We start from the raw sequence: 16879 nt of genomic DNA on the forward strand, positions 1-16879 counted from the left end.
GTAGATGTGTACTTCATTGTACAGTCATGTTGTACAGCAGGCACATGCGCCACATACACTGTAATGCTTACAGATACTGGTGGCTATTATGTACAGTGGGTGAGATGTACACCTCATGTCTTTTTTTTTGCCATTGGGATGTGTGCTGGTTGGGACAGTCCTGGATGACTCCCTGTCATGGTCACCCTCTTACATCCCTGCTCATCCATCTTTGGCTTATTATACTGTGTTGCCCCTACATATATATAGGTACATAGGTAGGTAATAGGCTATCTGCCTGAAGGCATATATTAGTATGGCCAGAGTGTGCAGCTATCACCACAAATGTGGGTAGTTCCCTATGCCTCTGTGTAGTAGAGCTGATGAAGTGATCCATGGTGTGACAGTTCAGTTTCACATACACTCATCAAGGTTCCTCTGGAAGAGTGTCAGTGAGGGGACTCAGCTTAATGTAGGTTGGGAGCCTGTTCCAAAGCAAGGGAAGTCTGTGAGTTAGTAATGTAGCCCTCCAACATGTTCTATTTGTTGTGATGATTATATCCCTAGTGTATGTGGCACAGTGAGCTTGGGTTTACTTCAGATAGAGCATGTACATTAGTTCTGCATTGGACATGGACCTGTCTGTTGGGCAGAGATCGCCTGAGTAGACAGTATGCAACAGAGTACAGATTGAATTAACTTCAGTCTTGTTGCATGGGGCAACTGTTTGAGGCCAGTAATCCTCTTGTTGAGATACTTGAGTGGTCTTTCCAGCTGCTGAAGGTGCCTAGTCAGATTCATCGCAAGTGTGCTGTGATACTCTCTGATGGGTCTGATGACTGATGAGTAGAGGGAACCTCCTTTGACCTACATGCAAATACCATGGCAATTTGTGGGAACACATAGCATGATTTTCTAACCACTTTGTGAATATGTTTCTGGAAGTAGAGATGACTATCCAAATGTGTCCATAGATCCCTTATTATTACCTCCATATTTAGGGTGTTGGCACCTATGTGGTATTTGTATGACTAGCCTGAGGCCATAATTTTGACACCACATCTGTCTGACTGAGACCCTTTTTAAGGATGTCTCTATTGTCCTAAATATCGATCATGACAACCTTTTTGCAGTCATCCACAAACTTTGCTAACCATAGCCCTCGTGTGTTTGACTGTATTTCTGAATACACCAGAAAGGAGGGGTCCCAGGACTGAGCCATGGGGAACAGCTGTTACCAGCTTACAGTCCAACAGGGAGGCCACAATTCTTACCTTGTGGGGTCTATCTGTGCCCCAGTTGGCAATCCATCAGATGACATACGTGTTTATGCACAGGTTGTTGATTTTGTGGATATGACATGTGTGTGGGATGTTGGAAAAGGACTTTTCAAGGTTTATGTAGGCTGTGTGGAGCTCATTTCATTGATGTATGTCCTGGGAAACTGCCTTGAAAACTGTCTAGCAGGTTTAGGGACCATGATCTGCCCCTGACCAAACCAAAATGGGTAGGGTTGCGTGTTTGTAGGCTCCCAATAGATCTGTTTATGAGTTCCATAATGATGGACTCCATGGCCTTGCAGATCAGGCTTATTAGGTTTATAAGACAATAGTTCCCTTGGTCTGTTGTGCACCAACACTTGTGGAGTGTGCCAAACATTGCTGTAACCCATTCAACAGTTTCATATCCTGTACAGAGGGTGAGTCTCAACAGACTGTTCAGGTGCAGGGTCTGTTTGTTTTGGAGTTCACATATGACACAGCCAGGGACACCATGTCATCCCATAGACACCATGTTTTTAGGTTTGGATACAGCTGTTTAACCATTGTATATGTGGTTTCTGTATTTTCACAATCTCCAGGTATGGTAATGGGCCCTTTTGTCAGTGAGAGGGGGGTAAATATGTATGAACCTGTCTGACAAGATGTTGGCAACGTCAGTCATGTACATGTATTCATTTACACTTTGCACTGACTCAGAACATATATGAGTTTACATTGATATTTATGACATAGCTAAAGAAAGCTTCATGGTTCTCTATGGACTCATATATGAGTTTACATTGATATTTATGACATAGCTAAAGAAAGCTTCATGGTTCTCTATGGACTCTTTGGCAATATTTTTGCCAGAACATGGCTTGGATAATGTTAGGAGTGCTCATTGCTTCTTGATGATACTGATCAGAGATGTATTGATCTTCTTTGGATTTTCACTTTCTTTGAACAACTTAAGTACTTGTATTACATAGTTTGATTATGACAGGGGTCCAATATATTATATTATATGGATCTGTTTTCATATCACTGTGTGCGCAAGACAGGACTGGTGAATAGTGACATGTGTCTAGAGTAAGAATTGCAACTGCCAGATATGTGTGGCCCACTGCTGTATTCAGACATGGCCTAAGTGTGTGAGCATGCCCAGTATGACCTTTCAGTATGTTGTTGACTGACATTTGCTTCGTTTGTTTAAGTGTGTGAGCATGCCCACTATGGGCATATATATACTATATATATGTGTGAAAATTCAAGTTGTTTTTTTCTTCAGGGCTCACCTTTGTGTTTTACATTGACAAGAAGTGTGAGTCAGAGAGGGGTGTCATTTCCAAGGTTCCTACTGAGTCAGTGTATGTGCTATGTATTGCCTCTTTGCTAAGGCCAGGGCATACTGGATACGCCTCCTTCTGCCTACTGGGGCAGGCTCAGGTTGTTCCTCCTCTGAGTCACGCTGTGCCTGTGCAGGCCTTGGCAATGGTGGGGGGCTGTTTGGCCCTGCCCCATGCTGTTCCTGCTGCAGCTGTTTCCACAGGATCATATTGTGTAGCATGGCACATACCATAACAATTTGGGTATATGTAGTTGGTGAGTATTGCAAGGCTCCACAAGATGTGTCCAGGCACTGGAACCGTGACTTGAGCATCCCAAACACATGCTCAGTTATGTTTCTTGTTTGTGTGTGCGCCTCATTATGGAGTTCTTGTTCAGGTGTGTGCATTTCTGATGGGTGTCATCAGCCACGGCTCCAGTGTGTATCCAGCATCCCCCACAAGCTGACCATCAGGGATGTTCCCATTGGCAAATCTCTGGTACAGCTGTGTCAGATGCCAGATGTGGGAATCATGATAGCTTCCAGGGCAACCAGCACACACATTCATTATTATGCCCTGGGCATCGCACACGACCTGGCAGTTGATGGAGGGGAAGCCCTTGCAGTTGATGTAGAACCTACCCCGCTCACTGGGTGGTGTTTTGATCTGTATGTGCGTGCAGTCTATTGCACCCACTACCTCAGGGTATTCTGCTATTTGGTGGAAAAGACTCATATTGCTGGCCAATGCCTCACGGGAATTGGGGAAATATACGTGGTCACCGACATGTGCTGACATGGCATCCAGGAACTGTTGGAGTACCCGGGATGCTGATGCCTGTGAAATCCCCATCATATCACCAGTTGGTCTTTGGAAGGTACCTGTAGCTAGTATTCTTAGGCCAACACATACCTTGGTATCCACTGGGATGGGTTCCCAGCTGTTGGTTCTGTGTGTTAGGTGCGGCCGGCACAGCTCAACAATTTGCTGTAGGAGGTCTCTGTCCACTCTATAGCACTCCACTATCTCCAGCTCATGTAGCCCCTGGTAGGTTACCTGGGTCTGTACACTCTTCTCCGTCTCCTCACTGTGCATTGCTCAGCAGCATTCACAACATCATCACCCTCAGCACCTTGCACATGTTGCTTTATGATAGCAACAGCAGCCCCTAACATTTTGTCTGACTTAAGCTTTTTAAGCTTTCCCTCTTTGTATACAGCAGTGTTGCAGATTTCTTGGGAAAAAACAGGGGGGAATGCTGTTTGCAGAGTTTAAAGTGCTGGGCTGGGCTAGTCTGCTGCCTGTGTAATTGGCTGATTCTGATATATTTCACGTGGCAGCTCTGCTAGTTCTCCTTGATTAACTTCCTACTACTTCTTTTCCTTCCTTTTGCCTTTCTGTTTCCGCCCAGGGGGAAGCGCCGTGCAAACAAGCACAAATGTGCACACATACTGTGTGCATGTTTGCAAGGAATTTCCTATCTCTTAGCATTGTGCACCTTTGGTTTGAGGTTTTCAAATAAGACAACTGCAGGCACGCCTCTTGCAATCCTGAGCAACTCAAAGCAAACATAAGCCACTGTGCTCCAATTAGCTTACAGCCTTTCTGATACACCCCCTCATGATGTCATCTATATTCTACTCTACTACTCACCTACTCCTACTCTTACACTCTTGGAATATGGCTCACATGCTGGGGAACATTGGGATTCACTATCCTTATCCTCATTTGCATAGGATTGCCTACTAATGCATGGAAACATCTCTGACACTGAGCCCCCCCTTAGCAACCACTACTCAGTGGCCATGTTGTCTTCAGCCTGCCATTCACCTGCATGGTAGAATAAGCTTTTTAGTGAAAATGCCTATTTCTGGCTTTTTTTTAATTATTTTCTTGTTTTTATAAGCTCCACACCTTTGCACGGTGCTGCGCTATGCTTAAACATCGGAGATCGGGGAAAAAAAGGTAAATTTTTATATTTTTAAACATTTATAAATGCCAATAGCCTTATATTTGGCCATTGGCATGCTTCCTCAACTGTATGCATCCTTTATTTGGAGTTGTCATAGCTCCGTTTAGCTATTTGCAGAACGGTACTCCGTTACCAATGGAGTACATTTCTGCAGCTAACACTTATCTTCCATGGACAGGTTAGTGTTTCCTGGATTGCAAATTTACCTCATTTGCATGGCTTTCACCAGCAAATGAGGTAATTTGCATACCATGACACTGTCCGTGCAAGAGTAGCTTTAGCAGATCTCATGCATGCCCCTGCCGGCTGTTCCTGGATCGCACGGCAGACATATTGCCTGTTTGACGTCATACACTACAACTCCATGCAAGCTTTTGAGAATCCGGGGGATTGATATATATATTGATATATATCTTTGCCATTGTGGCCTGCAGAATGGCAGGTGAAATAAATAAACAAATAAACACAACATTAAAAAATCTGTTTCAGTGCATTATGCCTAAAATAACAGTACTTCCACAATTTATGATTTGAAAAAGGTAATATCGCTGTAAAAAACAAGTGTTACAGGGTATTTGGAAATGGATGCCTCTGCTGTTTACCAAATGGGTTAACATGAATGAAGTACAGATTAATAAAAATAATCTGCTACTATTCTTTAATGATTTTATGATAGATGGGTATTAATTTAGGCAATCCAAAACTGTTCAGCATATCTCCAGTCATTTTGAATATCAGAAATGTTATTTTGCAAGGAAGAATTAAAATATAATTTCATTCCACCACCATAAAAATGCACATACTGCTTCAAATATTCAGTAAAGTAATACAATTACCAGACGTTTGGCTCTGATTGAAGCCTAGTGGCTTAATTACTAACAGGCATGTGTTTATTTAAGTACTCTACATAAACCTGTAGCAGTTTTTGTTTTTAGTAAATATGTAACAAAAACATAAATAAATTCTGTATAAAACTTGTAATCGCTTTTCCCCTGTGGAGATGCAGCAGATATGTAAACATAAGAGTAATAAAGTAAACGGTATCTTCAGCATGTTATACAGGGTCTGACTGGTGTCAGTATTTACCATGAAAAGAATGAAGAGCTATTGAACTGAACATTATTAACAGACCTTTCTGTAAATTAGTATGTTTGTGTGTGTGTGTGTGTGTGTGTGTGTGTGTGTGTGTGTGTGTGTGTGTGTGTGTGTGTGTGTGTGTGTGTGTGTGTGTGTGTGTGTGTGTGTGTGTGTGTGTGTGTCTCTGTGTGTGTGTGTGTGTGTGTGTGTGTGTGTGTGTGTGTGTGTGTGTGTGTGTGTGTGTGTGTGTGAATACAGTAAATGAGTCAGTTTGCACTTACTATGGATAAGGTAGCATCATAAGGTACTGAGCTCAGACTGAAATGGGAAAGGGCCTAGGAAGACAGTTTTCATATAGCTTTTCTGCATCTGCTTTTGCTTATTTAATTGTGGCTGGTATGTGTCATATCTCAGGGCTTCACTGTTTATTTTGCTATGCTATCTTAAGGTCTAGATTCACTTATTTAATTCCTTCATTCAGAATTACATTCAAATGTTTTTAAACTTTTTAATTTTTGTTGTTTTCCGTGTTAGGGTTGTAACCACTGTTACTGACAGAATGAGATTTAATAGTATTTTATAAACAAGACAAAAAAAAGGTTTAGACTGGTCTGTATTATTACCAAATCCACTCGATGAATGTAATGACTAAGGGATGATGACAAACGGTATGTCTGGCTATCCCCTTGTGGAAGAATAGAATGGTTTAAAGATGGTAATACATTTAATAATAGTCAGAATTACTGACACCGTGGTGGTGCAGCGGTAGCATTGTCACCTCACAGTAAGAGATTCTCCCTTTCGATTCTCAGCTGGAGCGCCTTCTGTGTGGAGTCTGCATGTCCTCCCTGCAGTTGAGTGGTGTTCGAAAGACACACGTGAATGGGCATGCCTTCATTGAAGGTTGGGTGTCGGGCTGACACCTTGGCACTATAAAAATTGACTGCCAATCATTAGCGGACCGAAGTTCTGCTGTCGCAACCCCTAACTGGGAAAAGCCAAAAGAAAAACAACTGACACCAGTATTATTCTGTTTTATGGAAGGGGTTTCACTTCTTGAGTTTGATTTTTGGTAATTTTCAAATACTAGTCAGAATGTATTTTTGGTCTGTCATTTTACCCCCATGCCTGCACACCATTAAGTTTCTCCTTAATCTGCCACTACACTGCATGAAGGCGGACCATCATCCAAGCAGCCATGACAGTGCTTTATGTTGTTGCCAGCATCCCAAAAATGATAAGTGTTTTTTCCTGTTTGTGGCTAACCCCATTTTGGGTGGTGCATGAGCACTTGTATCATCACAAGGGCTATTATTCTCAGTAGTCCATGCCAGCAACTGCAGGCAAAAGTTGCTATCAGCAGTTTGACTACCCTTGCCCATGATGTCCTGGCTCCAGTTCCCTGTGTCCTGACTGGCTTTATGTTTTCAGTCAAAGCCACTTCATCAAAGCACAGTGCAAGCTGGGTGACATCCACTGTCCCATCTAATAGTGGATTATAATAGGGATGATTTGGGTGGTCACCCAAGAATCAATCTCCAGGGAGACCCATGGCCAGGGCAGGAGTAGGGAGCACTAGTTGCTGTGGCTGCTTTGAAAAAGAGAGCTTTGGGACATTTTCTATTTGTTTATGTAAAGAAATACTTATATTTCTTTCCGTAGCTAGCTAGCTAGATACATAGACAGTCCACACCACCCCTGTAGAAAGCAGCAAAATATGGTCATTCAGACCTAGGGGGTCGTGGCATTTAATTTCATCTGCCCATAGGTTTCCCTACAGCTAAGCCAATTCTCAAAATCACCCCCACTAGGGTCCATAAAAACCTGCTCTAAGATCTGAAATAAAAACCCTATGTGTGTAGGCTGCACAGAAAGGTGTTTGCAAAGAGCATTATTCAAATTCTTCTTAATACTATAAGTCTGTTCATAAGTATGCTTTCCCAGTTCTCTTTCAGATTTCCCCACATAAAAACTATGGCAAGCCTTATATAAAGCCAGGTAAACTTATACCCTTGGTCGTACAGTTACCCCTTTTAAAGTTATATTACACACTTCACATTATTGTCCAACACTATCCGTTCCTTACCAACAATGTATTTGCAGTATCTACATCTACCACATTTTCTAGTTCCAATCTCTTCCTGGTGTTTTATCTCCTTCCTATTTCTTTCATGCACTTTTTTCAAATTTGTACCCATCTTAAAGACAAGTTTGAGACTCTCACCTATTTTTTGCACAATGTCTGGGTTGAATTTTAACATTTTCCAATTGTTTTTAACCAAATCATTGATCCCTTGTGAAGCATAATTGTATTCAGCCACTAAAGCCCTTGTAAAATGTTGCTCATCATCCCTCCTATTGTGTGAAAAGGTCTGCTTTGTTTCACCTTTTATGGGGCACATATTTGACACCCCATCCCTCAGTGACTTCTAATACTACCTCCTCAATTAAACTGGCAGGGTATCCCCTTTCATTAAATAATTTGGAAATCAAGTCAATTTAATTCAAGAAGTCACTTCTTTCCGAGGTCATCGTAGCTGCCCTGACCATCTGACCTTTCACAATACTTTTCTTTTGTTTCCATGGGTACGCACTAATATACAGGAGGTAGCAATTACTAAATGTACTTTTTCTGTGAATCCTAGATTTTAACCGTCCTTTAATCATGTCCACTCTCACATCCCAATAATCAATGTAAATCTTGTCATATTTATGGGTGAATCTTAAGAAATTTGTGGTGGTGTTCAAATATTCTATGAAGTAGCCTAAAACATGTTCAGGTCCTTCCCATATAACAAAAATATTGTCCAAAAAATGCTGATATAATTTAATATATCTCCAAAATTCACTGTTGAAATTACATAATATTTCCCATTTCAAGAGGACTAGATTGGCATATGTAGGGGCACAAGCTGCCCCCATAGATACACCTCAAATCTGTTTGAAGGTCTCCCCCTCAGAATAGATGTAATTATTCTGTAATACCAATCTCACAAGTTCAACAAGCACATTCACCTCTAAATTAAGTAAAGAGCTTTTTTCTTTTAAAATTGCACAGAAAGCTCCAATCCTTCCTCAGTAGGAGCACAATAAAACAAATCAATAAAGTCAATGGTTAAAAAACAAATCTCTCCTTCACAAGTCTCAGGGGTCGTGCACTGCAAAAAGTCCCAAGAGTCTTTTAATAAATGCGGGTACTCATCCACAATGTGTTTAAGTGAACGGTCTAAAAATGTTGCTATAGGGTATGTTTTAGACCTTTCTCCAGACACAATAGGTCTATAGGGTGGATTGATGGTACTCTTATGTATCTTAGGGATACCAAAAAAGAAGCCAATCTTGGCTTCTTAATCTGCAGCATTCCACCTAATTTCTGGTTGAGCCTATTTTCCAGTATAAATTCCTCTATTGCCAAGTCGACCTTCCTATAAGACATATTGACTTCATTAATAGAGACTGGGACACAGATGTTAGTGTTTAAAAGTTCTAACATTTTACTTGAATAATCAATGGCAATGACCAGGACCATACCACCCCCCTTGTCCGGTTTCATAATGCGTATCTCTTTGTTGCCTGTCAATTTATCTATTACTTGTTTTTCTCTTCTAATTAAATTATATTTATACCCATACTTCCTCCTGTAATTCTTATCCGTGCTAAGCGCATAAATATCAGATGCACATACTGCTTCAAAAACCTGTAGTGCAGGGTGCAGGGGTGGGTTGTATGTACTCACCTGTTTAATGGGGATGTCCATCCTGTTAGTTTGCTGATCAAATAATAAAGCAAGGTTTAATTTTCTAAATTAATAATTTCACTTCAGTAAGGGCATCACAGACATCAAACCTAACTGAAGGGACAAATTTAAAACCCTTTTCAAAAAGTTGAAAATTTCTAGTTTAATTTCTATTCCACTCAAATTAAAAATCTTAAAGCCATTGAGGGAAAGAGTCACTCCATCTTCTCCAATAACTATACATTCCCCTTCTTTTTTGTCTTGGATTGGTTCTTTCCTTTTCCCTTTCCTGTTGAAAAATTCTGGTCATTCGCATCCTCTTCACCACCCCATCTAAGTGTGTAATAAAGTCTAAACCAACTTTGGGGTCCAAGGGTTAGGAGTTTTAGGCCCATTTGGCTTAGCTGTAGGGAAACCTATTGGCAGATGAAATTAAATTCCACGAACCCCCAGATCTGAATGACCATATTTCTATTAAGCCTTATCTGATAAAGAAAGCTAGTAAATTATAGAGCAGAGATATATTGTGAGTGTATATTAACACTAAAGCACTGTTTTACATTGTTCTTTAAGCTGCTTTATTGTTTCAGTAAGATTTTACTTGCACTACATGGAACAATGTGAATATGGCTTAAATTGCTTTTTAACTCATACAGTTTTTTAGGGTATGTATTTTTAAGATGGTTCGGTGCCTTTTTTAAGAAATAAGGTATTTAGGTGAGTGTGATTGTTTGTTTTTTATTCACTTGATAAAGCCCTGCATTGTAGCAGGGCAAAAGCGCTTGTGTCGAATTTTTATTTCAATAAATCATTGTGTTAATGAGCCACTTTTGGTGTGCCCAAACCACTTCTTTTATTGTATTTGGTTCTACTTTTGTGGTTGTTCCTGGTGTTCTGAGTTACTCCAACTATTAGCAGGGTGGCAACCCCCTCTGCACCCCTCATCACCCCCTGCTACTTAAATATATCAACTCCGAGATCGCACTTTACTACACTAAGATGAGTTATGTTGCTGCATAGCAAATTAAAAGTGAACATGACTAAGGTTACAACAAGCAGTCATGAAGAACGTAATGGCATGTTTGCCATTTTCTTCTGTGTAGTGTGATCTTGGAGTTGATATATTTAAGTCACAGGGAGTGTGGGGGGTTCTGGGGGGTTTGCCCCCTGCTTATAGTTGGAGAAGAGTAATATGTTTTGTTATGTAGTTGTGCTGGAATATTGTAAGTGTTGGTGTACTCTGTTTTTTCAATATTATGAAATTCAGTATTTTGAGTTTTCAGTATTTTGAATTTTCAAGATTTTGGACTCAGTATTTTGAATTTCGAGATTATGAGCTTTCAAGATTTAGAAGTGGACCTATATATATATATATATATATATATATATATATATATATATATATATATATATATATATATAGAATATGTCCATACCTATATCCAGATATATATGTGTGTGTGTGTGTGTGTGTGTGTGTGTGTGTGTGTGTGTGTGTGTGTGTGTGTGTGTGTGTGTATGTGTGTGTGTGTGTGTGTGTGTGTGTGTGTGTGTGTGTGTGTTTGCATATATCTATAAATACAGACATATATACACAATTACACAGACACACACACTCACACACACAATTATCTGCCTTTATATAGATATGCAGAACCCTAGCTAGGTCTGGGCAAAGGGGATTTATTTAGTAGTGGTATCTCCATGTATTTATTTAAAAATTATGGCTGTTGGCTGTTTAAGTGAGGAATGAAACATGTGAAAACAAGTAAATTGGACCATCAAAGGAATTTGTTTTTTACTCTTTAGTTTTCTTTTATTCTCCAACTTTGGTTTGAGGGGATGCCACTGCAGGAGATTTCCCAGGGCATACATTTCCCTAGCTACTGCTCTGTATTCCCTCACTATTCTTATAATTTGTAGCTACTAGGGCCACATGCTGCATCTGGAGGGCAGTTTTACAATTTAAGAACATGAATAAAAAGCACAAAAGATTATGTAGCAATTCAGCATTGATATCACCAATGCTCATTATGGAAACATCCTTAGTGATCCGGATTATGTCATAAAAGTAACTGATTTTTCCTACTTTCTGAGATAAATCTCATATAACTTGACCGGTAACATGCTGACATGATGTACATTTTTCTCAAACAAAAGGTGTAAACTTGTGGCCTCACTAATTGCCAGATGTGTGAAGGTTTTGGGGAACTACCTGGCATTGGGATACTTGATTTTGAATCCTTTCTCAGAATGAAACATTTTGTATGAGTTCCAGCCTCTAACCAGATCAGCTCTATCAGCTCCATTGTGGTGAATGATAAAACCCTATCAAAACCCAACATGGACCAAATTTACATTGTGGCCTGGATGCTGAAGATGGTAGTGGGAAGGGATGGAAGTGAAGCAGCCAATGACTGCTTCCAGGGAGGATGATAGTATGGTCTGCCATAGCATGCTAAAGTACCTTGTCTAGTGGAGGTCAGGGTATAGGACATGATGCAAGGACTAGCCATTCACTACTTGTCAAGCAACATGTAACATTTTAGCTATACTTGGCATATGTATGGAAGCATGCTTGAAAGGGTTAACACACATCAAGTGTTGTGAGGTGTGTGGATATGGCTTAAAGTTAGAACCCCCCCTCCCCCGATGGCTATCTGAAGGATGGTCTCACATGATCAGCATTTGTCTATTGGACATGGATGAGTTGGTCAAGTCACTAGGGGTAAAATGGCAAATAGGTAGCAGGGAAAAAATCTATAAAGATGTTCAGCCTCTAAGTCACAAAAAGCTTCAGCTGCAGCACTTAATATGGCACTGCTGAAAGCTTCAGCTGTCTTTTGTCACCACTGAACGTGAAAGTATCTGCTAAATGCATTGAACTTATAATGGGTTCCAAAAACAAGCCAGTCTGAACCTATGATGAAAAATTAAAAAAAGCTTCTGTAAAAGGGGACACCTCTTGTAAAACTGTGTTTAGTTGTATGCTTTCATACATCTCAATGACATGTATCTTTTGTTTTTCAGAATGACTGTCCTGAATGTTTTTGTGGTGCTGCTACTTTTTGTTCAGGGATGCTACTCCCGGGTTAGCTGCACATCTCAATTCAAATGTCCAAGAGACAATCAGGATGTTTACAGAAGTAATGATCTCAGAGAAATTCCTGAAAATGTGAAAGCAGTTGCCACAGAAGTCTTCTTTGTGCAAACAAGCATATCAGTGATAAAAAAACATGCCTTTAAAAACAATCCCAATCTGCAAAAAATATATTTCATTGAAAATGATGTTACTGCAGTCGAAGCTGGAGCATTTGAAACATTACCTGATCTTATAGAACTTGAAATATCTGGTAATGATAAATTACAAGAGCTGACAGTGGGCGCTTTCAATAATCTTTCAAAACTGAAGAAGCTCTCCCTTAAAGGAAACAAGATTAATAAACTAGAAAACAATATTTTTGATCAATTATCTAATGTAGAAGACATCCAGTTACACATGAATGACATATCATACCTGCCAAACAACATATTTGACAGATTAATTACTCTTAAACGTTTACATCTCGCCAAGAACAAACTTACTAGTATTCCAAGAGATATTTTTAAGAAACTTAAGAGTCTCACTTCCCTTAGACTGTACGAAAATGAGATTACTGATCTTCCAGAAGATGCTTTTGACTCCCAGTCACAACTTACTGAGCTTTCAGTATATGGCAACAAAATTAAGAGATTGCAGCCAAACATTTTTAGTAAATTGTATAAACTGGAAAAATTAGCTTTAGAAAAAAATATGATTGAAGAATTCCCAGAAGGTATCTTCTCTGGCCTTGAAAAGTTAAAAGAACTGAAACTATTTTCAAATCAGCTCACAAAGCTGCCCAACAGGTTGTTTGGTAGGATTAATAAACTGACCGAACTTGATTTTTCCAAAAATAACCTTACATCTATTCCAAATGAATTATTTGCCAATCTCACAAATTTAAAAAAGTTGAATTTTGCTGATAACCAGATTAGTACACTGCCAAATAATGCATTTGTCGGTCTTAAACAGCTTACATCCCTTCATCTTGGAAACAATAAACTCAAGGATTTAAAACCAGAAACATTTTCAAGTTTATTGAGATTAACAACACTTAACCTCTTTCAAAACTTGTTGCAACATGTTCCAGAGGGATTTTTTGATAATTTCTCTAAACTTAATTCAGTAAATATAGGTAATAATCCTTGGGTATGCGACTGTCATTTACATTATCTCTACCAATGGATAAAACAAAATCCTGAAAAGCTTAAACCTGCGGATAATACACTGTGTGAAACTCCTGAAAAATTTAAAGGTCGAAGCATTGATTTGCTATCTTTACATGATTTAATCTGTTTAATTACTACATCAGCATCTACCATTACTACAAAATCATTGACATCCCCTGATTTCTCCACAGTTACTGAGACTATAAAAAGTACAACTGAATATCAAATTATTTTGACATCATCTTCATATCTTGGTGCAACAGAGCTATTCTCCACTGCTGTTTCAGATGCAGAAACTAATGTTTTAGCAACATCTACAGATCTGGGTACAACAGAGTTATTCTCCACTGCTATTCCAGATATGGAAACTATTGTTTTGGCAACATCTTCAGATTTGCATACAACAAAGTTGTTCTCCAGTGCTTATTCAGAAACAGAAACTAATGTTAATCTTGTCATAACAACAACACAAGAAATGTTTTCTACAGAATCTATTGTAAGTGAGCAGAAGACTCTTGAAGAAGGTTTTCAAAGTACTACTTTTCTATCATCTACAGCGTTTGATACAACACAGTTACCCACTGTTTTTCCATCATCGCAAACCTTTCCAAGTACTTCTGTAGCTACATCTTTGAAAATGACAACGGAAAACAGTGTAACTGACCAAATGTCCACTTCCAGTGAAGCTATAGGAAGTCCATCCATTCCAAATGAAAATGTGTTTATGTCTATTGCTTTGGATTCATCACAGCCATTATCAACCATGGCTTTCACAAGAGAAACTAGTGAAATGTCAAGTGATGTTACAACAGAAGATGATGCACCTACTGAATGGTTTACATCTGTGGAAAATTATTCTCTTCCTAATGTGGATTTGGCATCTGTGGTTACTTCAGCAATGTATTCAGTCACTTCTCTTTCTGCAGTACCTACAGCAATCGGGACTAAGAATAGTGAAAAAGGGACAACAGAAGGGGGCACTTCTGCTCTATATTATCCTGAAGTCACTACTTTCCCAACATCTGCCTTTGATCCTAATTTAGATAATTCGACAGTGGATTCTTCTGTTGTAAAGTCTTCTCCAGTAATGTCTTCCATTATAGCAATGGAGTCAGTAACCGAAATACAGACGAGTACATTTGATACAATGATAGAGGCAAGCACTGACGAACACTTTTTTGACACAGTGAAACCAATGTTGCCAGTGTCTCTCACTACAACTCTGAACATGAATAAGACATTGCCAACTACAATACCATGGTGTACTAATGTTACCCTGGCATTTAAAAACACAGTAGCATCAACGTTGGTTATGTTACCTACTGATATTAGAACAACATATTTAGAGTCAGAAGTTGTAGATACTGATACAGTAATAACCATCAGTCCATATGAGTTTAAGGGAGATGAAAAGGCTACTCATGGTGAGGCACAGACAAAATACTCTAAGTCAGAAGCTTGGGACTTGCCAATAGACATAAAACCTGGCTATTGTGCCTTTCTTTTTTCCTCTTACTGTATTATGATTTTGCTAGAAATTGGTTGCACTACTGTTTTGGCACATTATTGTTATTTAATTTACCAGTCTATGCCATATAATTATAGCTTTATTGAACCCGTGAAGCTGAAAAAAATATTAGTTAAGAAAGTGTAATACTGCAGGTATGACTGGTAAGTATAATAATGTATATATGGTCTCCTCCTTTAAAGCATGCAGTATACTCTGTGTTGTATATGTGCCACTGTATAATGTGTAATAATCATTGATTAGTGGCCAGTTTTATTCGGCAGTTAGTTTATACATCTCATACAGCTCATACATTTCATAAGCCTGGTTACAGTATTCAGGCCCAAAGGTCACCTTGGAACATTGAGTCCATAAATGCATTTGCATTTACCCATTTGTTTAACTTTTCCTTGAAAATGTGGAAGGATTCAGAATGATGAATAAATAGAAGTAATTTATTCTAAATAATGAGTGCATGTAATAAATTCTGTCCTAATTTTTGTCTTAAAACTACTTATACAATATATTAAGTTAGTGTGCCTATGTGTTTTAGTAGGGTTTTATTAAGTTTATATATCTTCAAGATCAATGTTGTGCTCAGCTCTACAATCATTGGTGATTTATATGCCAAAATTAAAGCAGCCCTGATATTACCTGTATTGTAAGGAACTCAGATCAAGCTTCTTACATCTTTATTCACAAGACAAACCCTTTATTGGTTTTATTCTCTTGGTAAACCTTGCTTGTACAGACTCTAAACATTTTAGCTCTCTTTTAGTGTACATACTGAAGGGGCTATGGTATTCCAGGATCAGTTGTATATGACCTAAATAAATTTGCCATTCAGATTGCATCCATTGTAGAGATATTTCTGAGTAGTAAAATGATTTGCTTCATAGTACTATCAATTACAAAATCTAGATATCTGGAAAAAGAAAAATCATCTGTTATTGGGATACCCAAGTTTTTGCATTCGTATGCTGCACCTAAAACTTTGTTTTTCAAAATAACTGAATCCATGAAAATTAGTTTGCCAAAAATATGACTATGCACTTATCTGTTCTAAAGTTGTCTGTTTTAGATGCCCAGATACATATTTCTGAAACATAATTATTTTTTACATCAAGAGTCCATTCTACTTGAAATAACAAAGCCAAACGTACAGTCATCTGCATATTTATTTATCCAGCATGACTTATTTTTAGGAATATTAGCAAAGACCAGATTAAATAACACTGGGCCCATCACTGAGCCTCTAGAAACCCCACAACGAACTGGAGTTACCTCTGAAGTATACCCTAGATGACAACTGATTGTGTGTGTCTGTTCAACAGTTCATTACCCACTGTGACAAGAAGATATTATATCTGTACTGAACCAATGAATTATGTATTGTCTTTGCCAAATCCACTAAAATTATGCCATGCTTTAGCCCAATGTCTATAACCTGATTCTAAAACTCCATCATGCTTGTCAGTGTTGAACAACCTTGATTAAGTCGATTTTTCCATAACCCTAGACTCATTCTTCATGATATCTAATAAGCACCATTTGAACTATTTACCATGAATAGTTGTAAAAAGGTCTGAGACTATTAATGCATGTAACTTGGTCCTTTTGAAAACAGGGAACATGTATGATTTTTCCATGTGACAGGATCAGTCCCTGACGTACTCATCATCATCATCAACCTCTGTTTTTCCCATTGTCTACATGGGGTCACAGTGTTGTGCCAAATGTGATCATCTATCTCAATGCAATACTCTG

At 38.8% G+C, this 16879-nt stretch overlaps 1 protein-coding gene across 1 annotated transcript in view; it reads left to right on the plus strand.

Annotated features, from left to right (window-relative positions):
* LOC122800935 (platelet glycoprotein Ib alpha chain-like) overlaps positions 1-15932 on the plus strand; it is a 219524-nt gene extending 203592 nt beyond the window's left edge. The window contains exon 2 of the mRNA XM_044070300.1: positions 12385-15932. Coding sequence (XP_043926235.1) covers positions 12385-15259 — 2875 coding nt within the window. The 3' untranslated portion in view covers positions 15260-15932. The remainder of the gene's footprint in view (positions 1-12384) is intronic.
* Positions 15933-16879: the final 947 nt, after the last annotated feature.

Source organism: Protopterus annectens, chromosome 4.part1, assembly GCF_019279795.1.
Source record: "Protopterus annectens isolate FY-2018-M chromosome 4.part1, PAN1.0, whole genome shotgun sequence".
NCBI classification, from domain to species: Eukaryota; Metazoa; Chordata; order Ceratodontiformes; family Protopteridae; genus Protopterus; species Protopterus annectens.